General features: G+C 43.3%; 1 protein-coding gene across 1 annotated transcript; it reads left to right on the top strand.

Annotated features, from left to right (window-relative positions):
• Positions 1-7,081: 7,081 nt before the first annotated feature.
• C5H11orf91 (chromosome 5 C11orf91 homolog) lies at positions 7,082-8,656 on the top strand. The gene is made up of 2 exons (XM_030948904.1): positions 7,082-7,436; positions 8,589-8,656. The coding sequence occupies exons 1-2, from the start codon at positions 7,082-7,084 to the stop codon at positions 8,654-8,656; spliced, it is 423 nt and encodes a 140-aa protein (XP_030804764.1).
• The last annotated feature ends 2,660 nt before the right edge of the window (positions 8,657-11,316 follow it).

Here is an 11,316-nt window from a genome sequence, read left to right as displayed (position 1 = left end):
TTAAAGTGACACTTAGCCACAGCCTTGTTGGCTTGGCTTGGGCTGCCTTGTGGCTTCACATTCGTATTTGGAACTTTACCAGGAGCCAGGGAGGAAAATGTGCCTCAGGTGTCCAGCAGGACGTTTCAAATAAACATCAGGGCACAAAATAACTCACTGCCAGGCCAAGGCTGCTGCTGCAGCTGCCTCACACCCAAGTCCACCCACTCGTTAAATTGTCCAGCCTTCTTTTCCATATTATCAAGCAATGCCTTTCAACCCTGCCCAGGGAGGAGCTCAGGGAGCTCCAAGGTGGGACACTGGCATCCACAGCTGCTGTGCCCTCTCCAGGAGTTAGCCTCAGGTCTTAGGCAAACTCTTGTGACCAGAATTTCCACTTTGGAATATACCAGGTTGCCATATTCCCTGGTTTTTAGGCAGCAGCACTCTGGAGGGGCACCTCATGCTCCTGACAGAGCTCCTCTTCACAAGGTCCTCCTTGTGTCTTCCCTGCTCTTATTTCTCCCTCTAGGTCATTTTCACAATTGCCTCCTTTAATATTTTTGTGAGTGTGTGGCAATATTCGCTGTATTTTCCCTCCCTCTACCCCCAAATGTGCCTAAACAAAATGGCCTGTTCACGTTTCTGCTATAATTTAGTACTGAAAGTAAGGAAATAGCGGAGGTGGCTCAGGATTAATTGAAAATTGGACCAGGCCATTGAATTGTTGTCCAAATGAGTCAATTGCAGGCACAGGAAAACAATTTCACAAGAGGCAGCAGAAAATTTACGGTAATACACTTGCCTAAACAGTAAAAAGCCCTAGAAATACTAATGCTTCGGGGAAAATATATTTTAAGCAAAGTTAAGCTAAGAACAGAGGAAAGTTAAACATTCAGTCAACAGACACCAGTTGCTATTCCTGTTTATGAACCACACATCTTGTTTGGACACTTTAATAAAGCAGCCTTAACAGGCTTCAAAGAAAATGCTACTTTTCTCACGATTCCTCTTCATCAGTGCCTGGCACCAGCAAGAGTGAGCCAAGGCACATTGCCCTGAAATACTGGATTTCTCCATTTCTGCTCTCAATCAGCCACGCTGTGCGATGAAAATGACTCTTAATGAAACCCCTTGTACCATTATGATCCAGTCTCAGCTGCAATCACTGTGCTCTTGTCTTTGGCATGAGGCAGTTCCCACTACTCTTGGTTAATGTTAAGTAGCAAAATTTGCACTTGCTGGGAGGATTTCACATTCCTTGGTAGGTCAGGATGCAGCTCTGGAGGGTGAATCAGAGACCACTCACATTCCTCTGATCCCATAATTAGAAGCCATCTACATCTCCAAACTGCAGCACTTCTAATCCTGAGGATAAATCTAATCTAATTCTCATCCTGTTTCTTTCACAGAAACTACTGCAAAGTGGGGGAAAACCTTTCCTACATGCTAATGACACTCACACAGCTCTGAAAAAACATTACTGACCCTTAAAGATGTGACAAGCTTTTAGCACAATGCTTAGTCTCTAATTATAGTGTAAACTATTAAAAAACAAATATTACAGATCACAAAAAGGCTCTTTTGTTAATGCCTATTTGAATTAAGTTATGAGCATATGTATATTCACAGTGAAATCCATATGAATTTTAGATGCATCAAGCCTCCCAAATAAATTTTGAGCCGTGTAGGTCACACCACCATCTAAAAATGCACAAATCTGTGACAGCGTCAATTCCCAACACACAAAGAAAAATATTTGACTGACATGTAGATTGTCTCCCAACACCTCTCAATTCAAAACAGGAAAAAGCAAAGTATGCAACCCGTTTGAACACTGCTAAGTAAACTCTATTATTGGCAAGGCTAGTAGTGCTCATTGAGCCAAGATTAAATCATTCTGATATGGGAAATTCAGAAGGTGTTGGGAGTGTGGCGTAATAGCAGCCAGGGGCAAGATGTGGGTCTGCCCCCAGGACTATTCATGACTTCTATTATTTCAAAGCTGGCATGGATTGGGATCTCTTTAATTTTTTATGTGGTGAACTGTGGCTTTTTTGAGCAACCTCACCTGCTGTGATGACTCAATTCAGTAGCACTGAAGCCAGATCTCTTCTCTAAAGCTCTGTGCAACTCAGCTTTCCCATTTCACAGGAGATCTCATTATTTCCTTTAAATTGCCAAGCACACAGCTAAAACAATGTAGTCTCCTGAAAACACACAGACCGTGAAAAATTACATTTCAGAAACAAGGCCATTCCAGAGATAAATTTGGAAAGAACCATCAGGGTTTGACAAAGATTCATGTTTCAAGAAAAAGCACCCATCATGAACTCAGATGCAAACACAGCTAATCAAAGCATTTCCCTGCTCAATTAATACGCAGACATTACTCTGCTCTGTCAAAATAATCTCATTTCTTCTCCATCACCCTACACCTATTCATGCTGAAGACAAAATGCATCAACACAAAGAATTTCAAGAGAAATTCTCAGACCCTGCAGGTAGATCAGTTTTTAGTGCTGCTTTTATTCCATTCATGCACCCTGCTCCACTTTGGTAAAAATGTAACATCTGACCCACTCCTGGAGCCACCAGATTCCCATTCCCAGAACAGGACAGAATGGCAAAGAGGAGGAAAAAACCCAGAACATAAAAATTACCAGACTTGACTGCCTTTAAGCAACTCCTGCCTTCCAGAAAACTTCTTGTTTCTTACCTCCCGTGGTGTTCTTCAAATAAGGCAGGCATTTTGAACTCAGTGGCACAGAAATCATCAGTAAGAGGCAGAGTCACAGCTCCTCTGCCAAAATCTCCACTTTTTGTGATTGAACACGACCATAAACACTGTAAGACTAAAACAACACTACTGAAAAATAGCTTGATTTCTACCTTCTAGCCAAAACAGCACATCTCCTTCAGATCCTAAACATGGCATGGAAGAGAAAATTAAAAATTCATTTTTTACACAGCTAGCTCTTTTTTTTTTTCCATTTTTGTTAATCAGTCCAAATTTCTATTTCAGGCACTAAGTCTTTGGTAAATTCTGTATTTCAATTGAAAATTCACCTCTGAAAAAACCTTTTTAATTAGCTCTTCTTTCAAAATGTATAATTGTTAATTAGTTGCTCTCTGTTAATTTTAAGTAGGGTGTGGCATCCTTCTGGAACCAACTCCACTGAGAAATCCTGCAGGTCATAAACTGAAACCAGGAGGAGCTCGGGGAAAAACAATTACATGTTGTTACAGCAAATGAAATTTCTGTTTGTGATGAATAATTGATAATTAACAATTAATAAAATGATGCTGTTTTCTGTTGTACACCGTGGTGGGGGTCCCATGTCTAAATCAGGACTGGGCGGGACAGCACCAACACCTCTTCAAACAGAAACAAGGGACAATTTAGAGGCAGGACCATTGCTCACACACAGAGCGGGGCTCTCCTGCTTCTCATCAAGAAACAGCACCCAAAAAATGTCACAGATGTGAGAGCCAAGGAGCACCAGGAGCAGAATGGAGCGAGGGCAACAGGAGGGTCACAGCTCCCTGCCTGCAGACACTGGCTATGGGAGCACAGCACTGCAGCTCCTGGAGAGGTTCTGAGAAGATTTTCCTCTGGCAAGGAGAAAATAGAGCAATTTTTGCTGGAGGTTCTGAATGGCAGGAAAAAAGGCTGGGAATTTGGGAGCTGAAAGCGGGAAGTTGGTATGAAAGATGGAAATTTGACCGACAAGAAACTCCAATACAGTGGAATCGACTGTAAAAGGCAGGAAAAAAGACAACTCAGCTAAAAAAAAACTAAAAGAAGAAATGGCAGAATATTCGTGCTTGAACACCAACACAATTCTCAACCATGTGCAACAATATGATTTATTAGTATACATTTTAAACAACACATTAGATGTTAAATCCAACTTTTTGCTGTGACCTTTCACAATACATCAGTGATGAAAATCTGGGGTTTTTTAACTGACATCAAAATTTATTGTAAAAGAGGAACACCTGTAGCTTTAGTGGCTTTTACAGATATTTGGAGCAACCTGTGTGAAAACATGAATTCACACACACACACTCTCAATATTTCTGAGTATCAGTGGTTATTGTCTTTAACACTGCAGTCTAACTAATAATGCTGCCAATAATATGAGAATATTTTAGCTGTCCTCAGACTTCATAATTTCAATTCACTGGTCTCAACAGAGCCTCTCAAAGAGCTGTTATGTTTGTATTTAGAGAAGTAGTGGAGGGAGTGCTGTCACTGCAGACTTTGCTGGCTAGATAAGCAAAAGATTTGCTTCTCTCATAAGCACCTCAGCTCTCAGCAGCTAAACACACAGAGATGAAGGTGACAAACTGTGATCCACCCACGAGTGAGCGTCTGCCTCCCTCTGCCGGATCTCAGCTGTGTAGCTGCTGGCCCCAGCACTGGCAAATGCTGGCCAAAAAAACACAGGCAGGCAACTTTTGTCTCAAAACTCTGCTCTTTGTGTCATTTATGTCTGTCTACATGCAGAGCCCAGGGTTAAGTGTTTCCAGTTTTGGTACCAAATTTCCAATGCCAAAGGTGAAGGCAGGAGTGTGAGCTGTGTGTAACACTACAAATAAGGCACGGGGATCTTTGCTAAAAGCAGAATTTCCTCACCTCTCATAGCGTGGCAGTCTTGATGGGCAGAAAGGAGCTGTCTGAAATTCATCAAAGGCCAAGAGCTCCTGCACCTGGGGAGGAATAACCCCCTGCACCAGCCCAGGCTGCGGGCCAATCTGCTGGAAAGTTTTAATTATTTAGGAGCATTGCATGTAACACAACATGCATAAACTCTAACTTAGAACGCTAACCCTCAACACTGCGCTTTAAAATAAAATACTGAGTGACTCCTGCCACTACTTTTCTGTCCCCACCACTTTTCAGGGCACTGACTGTCACTTTGGTGACAGCCAGCACCTGCAGATCTGACAAGTTCCAAAACATTCACATCAGCATTGGCTCACAGCTCAGAGCACTGCACTTAGAAGTGCACAGAAGTTCTGCTTCTAGAAAATCTGTTTGGTTCATTCAAGGGAAGGCTTGAAAAATGGAATTTACTCCAGAGTACACAGCAATCCCTTAGGGCACTGTTGAAGTCTGCTCAAGGCTGCATTAGTAGTGCAGTGGGATTTTCACCCCTTTTTAAGTGAATTTATTGATCCTCACTAACCTCCACAGCCCCTGCAGTCACCAATACTTTATCAACAGTACTGGTGCAGCACCTCTATTACTAGGGCTGTCCAGAATACCTCAAATCAGCTTAAAATCCATGCCAAAAGTCCTCCTGCTGGAAGCCTGAGAGGATCTTTTTGGCCAGCTCTGAGCTCCACAGAAGCAATCAGCAGTGCCCTCACTTTTTGCCTAGGGCTGGAGGAGGGGTGTCATATTTAATGGAAAGAAGCCAGGCTAAAGAAATAATCACCAACCACTATTAATGATGGGTCTCATCCTCAAATAAAAAACAAGCAAAATGGAAAATTCTGGGGAGTGGGTGAACACCTATCCCCACCCACCAAAACCCCCAGAATCCTCAACAGCAGACATGCAGAGCATCAGCCACCAATGCACAACCACCTGAAGATGAATTTTTCCTTTGTTTCATCACCAACACACTTCCATCATCAGTATCTGGCTTATTTCACATACAGCCTTGAAGAAAATTCTCAAAAAGTTGAAAACTCTTAGGACAGTTGAAAACTTTTCAACTAAAAGTTGAAAACTTTTAGGACAGTTTCCTCACTTCCTTTAACCAATTTCCAGAGTTCACTGCACCCTTTCAAACACCCATTCCCGACCCAGGAACAAAACTGACAGGTTGAGGTTTTTGGAGGGGGAAGGGGCGGGTGTGTTTTGGTTTGGGGATTTTTTTTATGCCTCCAACTATCCCTGGCCTTTATTTTACATCAAAGCTGATGAACAACCGCAGGGTCTCATTGGTACTCGATACATTTTGCATGTACCAACTCCCTCTTGCTTGACCGATGTCTGCCTTGGTTTTTTTGTTGTCACTTCACGACTTTGGGGGATTTGCTCCTTTGTGCAGCAGTGACTACGCCCGTACCTCATGTGACTCCTCTAACCCGCCTCCATTCCTGCCCTTCCACGGGAAAACTGGGAAGATGCTGGTGTTACAAATAAGAAGCTTGACCAGGCCAATATTCAAGCAGCAAACAATTTATTAATTAATATGGTAAAGTATGAGCAATACAGCACTGGGTACAGTGGGGGAAGTTTTCCCTCCAACTGCACACCGATAATTGAGGCTCACAGGCATTTATAGGGGTACTCATAACCTTTCTCAGCAGTTTCTATTCCCAATTTTTACTCATCAGCAGTTTCTATTCCCAATTTTTACGTCACAATTCTATACACTATTGTGATTTAGTTTTTCTCAGGATGTATCCCAGAAGGAGTATCCCCAGGTGGTGGTGGTCTGGTTTCCAAAAGAAGAAAGACGAATCCCATCTGGTGCAGTCCAGCTTCCCAGATGTGGGAACTTTTAATTGCAAGGACTATAAATCTCATAACAGTGATGTTCAGCTTCTCTTGGTTGAAACTGTAAATCCTTGACTTGATGTTCCTTTCTCAAGCTGCTTTTCTCTGTTTTGTTAAGGCATGAGATAAGCATGTTTCCTTTATATATATTCCAAAGCTATGGTTTCAAGGATACAAACAATATTCTAAAATTATACTTCAAAAGGTTATTATTGCAGAACTCTTTAAGGCTTAACTACAAGCAATGAGCAACATCCTTAACGATTTAACTCCAGTGCTCCTAAATCAACCAAGGTTAATTGCAAACAAAAGATAGGTTCAAAGGGCCTTCTTCCATGCTTTACTTTCCTCAGTTATCATTAGAATTCGTCTTTACGGTCGGTCTCCACACATTCACAATCACAAATACACATGTTGTGTGTATGTATCTGACAGGAAACACAGCTTTGTATTTCACACCGGGGAGCCGCGGGGACCCCGCGGGGCTGCGCCGGGGAGCCTCGGGGACAACCGCCGGTCTCGCCGGGCGGTGCGGGGCGCCGCGGGGACAACGGCCGGCAGCGGCGGCGCCTCGGCTGTGCCATGACCGTGCAGCGCCCGTCGTGGCCGCCGCTGTACTTCCCGCACTTCCACGGCACGGAGCCGGTGCCACGGCCGGCGGGCGGCGCCTGGGCCCCGCTGGCCGCGCTGTGCTGGCCGTGGCAGCCGCTGCCGGCCGCGGCCGGGCCCCCGCGCTACGCCGCGCTGCCCGCGCCCGTGGTGCCGGAGCCGCCGCGCCTCTGCTGCCCGCCCGCAGCGCCGCGGGCCGGGGAGGCGGCGCGGCGGCCCCCGGAGCTGGCGCAGCTGCAGCTGCAGGAGGAGATGTGCGAGCTGGGCATCCGCCTCAAGGAGCTGGAGCTGGCGGCGCTCATCGGCGACGGCTTCGACGCCAGGCAGTGTGCGTGCGCCGCCCGCCGCGCCCGGGCTGCGGTTGTGCAGCGGCACCGGCCCGAGCAGCCCGGCCGCGGGTCCCCCGGCAGGGAGCCCTACAGCAGGATACGAGTGTGTGTGGGGCGGGTTTGGGGTATCTCCGCCCCGCAGCGCCCTAGAGCCAGCCCGGGGACACTGCGGGGCAGCACTGCGGGGACAAATGGCATTGATTGTCCCGGGTCAGCCCGGGCAGCGCTCAGGGCAGCCGGCTGAGGGCACTCCCCACTCATAAAACAAGGACGCACCAACAAGCCAACCAGCATTATAATTGCCATCTTAACCACCATGCCCATCATCCTCCTTCCTAGCTCCCCTATAGTCCTTACCATCATCAAAGAAATTTAGGATTGCCTAAGGAGTCGCACGAAGCACGGGTGTAGTCACTGTCGTAGTCATAAAACCCCCAAAGTCGTGAAGTGACAGCAAACAAACCAACGCAGGCATCAGTCAAGCAAGAGGGAGTTGGTACATGCAAAATGTATCGAGTAGCAATGAGACCCTGCACTTGAGCATCAGCTTTGATGTAAAATAAAGGCCAGGGATAGTTGGAAGCATAAAAAAAATCCCCAAACCAAAACACACCCTCTCCCCAAAAAAAACTTACAGCAACCCACACCAAAAGAAAGCACCAACCAAGCAGAAACCCTCCTGTTAAATTATAAGTGAAATTGGCATTTTAATTCTGCAACCTGCTGGGCATGAAGAAAACGCAGGGAATAAAACAGTTCAGCAGATGATGGTGGCACTGAGAGCTCAGGGGGGGAGGCCAACAACTGTAAGGATTTCATGCTCATCTTTTCCTCAGGTCGCAGGAAACTTTCAGAAGTGCAGGAGTTACATGAACACAGGGAAAATGCCCATCAGATATATGCATTCAAAGGGAGATCTCAAAAGAAATTCCACTTGGTAGTTTGCATGTGTTTTCCCCTTCATTATAGCAATACACACCACTTTCCATTTTTAATACCTACTATTTTGAGAAACTCTAGTTTTCAGGTATTTGCTAGCCAAGGCATTGTAAGGATTATTAGTTTGCTTAATACATTATTGGATTTACTTAAAAGTATTGTAAATTATTAATAGCATCATTAATGACAAATTGTGTTTCATTCCTGTTTAGATAAAATCCTGAAGGCACTGGAAGAAAAGAAGATACAAAGCATGAAAGCAATGCAGAACATGAAGTAATGTCCACCAACACACTGAGAATTATTTCAGCTGGATATTTTGCCACTATGACTGTGGATTGTTTTAATGGGTCTTTAATATTGGGTTTCTACTCACTAGATGTTGTTCTCCTCCTCTTAAAAATATAGCATATTGTTGACTTCTTTTGTGTATTATTTGTCTGGTACTAGTTACTGATAACACTACTGTGTATTTGAACCTTTTATTATTTTATGCAGGAAGCATATAATATTTTCCTCAAAAGCACTGAGAAATTAACACTGTTTTTGTCAGGATTCCCAGCAGTCCGTATCTGCAGCTGGGAAACACAGAAATGGCAATATATAATATGCTTGGGTTTTGTTTTGTTTTAATTTTAAGAATATTAAGTACAATTTTGAGTAAACAGGTATGGCCAAAAGTCCTAAGCCTCTAAACCAGCTTAAAGAACTGCTTTCACATTAGCATAAAAAACTTTTTTATGATCAAAGTGTATTCCTTTATAACCATAAAATTACAGAAGCTGTGGCTTGAGTTGGTTTTTAACACAGCAGGCACATGACATTGAGTGTTAACTGATATTTTACCATTATTTTAGGAGTAACAGTGCTTGGGCCAAAGCCCGTGGCAGTTTTTGAAGTGACAACATCCTTATGTTTGGAAGTCACACCCTTTCATAAGTAAAAATGGACAGAGGCAGGGATGGCAGACTGGAGATCTGGACAGCATTCAGCATTCAAAAATAATGCCACCCATTAAGAACACCACAAAGTAGCAAATAGGCTCATCAGACTGATAAAAAAATACTGATTACTTTTTCCTATTCCATTTCCAAAGCAGTAGGTGGCAGCATGAAATAATAAAGTTACCCACCCTGAAGCTGCAATATTTTGGCAAAGAGATTTATTTTTAAGAGGAATATTTTAACCTCTGTTTATTTAAACTGTGTTCAAATTACTCAGCTGTGAAATGTTTTAATACAGTACAATATCAACATTTTATTTCCTCTTACTGTTTATTGCAGCATTCATCCTTATACTGCCTCAATCTTTCCAGCCAGATTTTGATCTACTGTACCCAGAGTTTATATTTTAAAAAAAATCTATAACTCCCATTTGTCAATCACCAAACTACAGCAATCACATTTTAATGTGATTACAAATGAACATCAGAACCCTTTAGAAATCTGGGCTGCAGTGTTTCACTGCTCCCTCTGCAGAAAGGGGATAAAAAGTCTCTCAAAGGCTTTTGAGGCTTAAGCAGAAGTGGTCAATTGCAGTGAAAATGCGAATAAGCTGAAATTGTTGGTTACTATGAAAATGAGAACTGTGTTAGTATCCAAATTAAATATCAGAAAACAAATTTGGATTGGACAAAAAGGGCCAACACATGGAGGCCTTCAGAGGCTTTGTGGGCAAGTGAGGGCTTTAAAATCAAGTTAGGTAACAGAGGAGCTATCTTCATTTTCTCACTCTCCAGATCAGTTTAGTTCCTAAACCACACTAAATTTTGCAAGGTTATTGCAAGGGCCAACAGAGGTTTCCATTACATGGAATTGCTGCTTCCGAACAATTCTCAGCTTTTACCAAATCTCAGCTCTCATCAGCCATTATTCACTTTTTTTCTTTATTCCTTTGTTTTCTTGGCTTAAACAGAGCTGCTTCCCATGGCACACAGTTGGAATATTTTCCATCTGTTGTTCTGTTTTTCATATGGTCTTTGTGTTGAAACAACACTTGGAGTTTAATTACTGGGTGATAACACAAGGAATAACATCAATTAATGTGTAATCTCAGTTAGAGCTGCCTGGGATCACACACCTTCTGGAAAAATCATCTGGATCATGGCATTTAGCAGAATGGTCACCCTTGGCCAGTGTCACCCACAGCACTCCTCCATCAGGATGCTTTGGTCAAAGCCTTTCCTTTGGAAAAAAAAGGCTATTGGTACATAATGGCACATAAGCTGATGTGCACTTGACCCTAAACATTTGATTTACCTTTACTTTTCTGCTCTGTTTCCACCTGATCTTCATAAATCCAGTAATTTGCTCTCATCTGAGGGCTTATGGTTTCATCTCAAAGCTGGTCTGTTTATCATTCCTTTTGTAAAAATTAAGGCATGCTTTAGACAAAATAGAACAGCATTCTTACTGCATTTTTTTTTTTATTCACAAAGAATGTGTCATTTGTTTTTTAATTGCTTCTGTTCTCTGAGATTGCTCAGGGGAGGCTAAATCTGCCATTCAGATGCAGGAACAATTCAGATCTCTTTCATGTAGCTGTCTTGTAACTCAACAAATCTATCCCTGTTGCATTCAAGACAGAAATTTTAGGCTACAAATTTGATTCATAGGCAGAGATCTCAAGCCATCAGCAGGTTGCTCCCATTTCCAATCCCAAAGGAGGCAAGCCTCTCAAAAGGCAGAGTGTCACACCTTCGCAGCCAGCCTGAGCCTGCACCTGCAGGGACACCCAGCTGCTCCCCAAGAAGAGCCTCAGGTCTCACCTCTGAAACCTCAAACGGCCTTGATGGTGGGCAAAATGAGATACAGAGCTATTCAAAAACCAGAATGCATTTCAACTTTAAATTCTTTTATACCAAATGGTTGGGTCCATTACATTTCACACCGCTGCGTTTGAGTTTGCCACATTAAAATTCTCCAAATAGATACTCAGCCT

This window comes from Camarhynchus parvulus, chromosome 5, assembly GCF_901933205.1.
Source record: "Camarhynchus parvulus chromosome 5, STF_HiC, whole genome shotgun sequence".
NCBI lineage: Eukaryota > Metazoa > Chordata > Aves > Passeriformes > Thraupidae > Camarhynchus > Camarhynchus parvulus.
This window is presented reverse-complemented; position numbering and strand designations above follow the sequence as displayed.

What these genes read in the sequence shown, in the direction of transcription:
- C5H11orf91 (XM_030948904.1), top strand. Translation starts at nt 7,082, where the DNA reads ATGACCGTGCAGCGCCCGTCGTGGCCGCCGCTGTACTTCCCGCACTTC. An exon ending in CGGCTTCGACGCCAGGCAGT is followed by an intron (nt 7,437 to 8,588) that starts GTGCGTGCGCCG and finishes ATTCCTGTTTAG; the next exon opens with ATAAAATCCTGAAGGCACTG.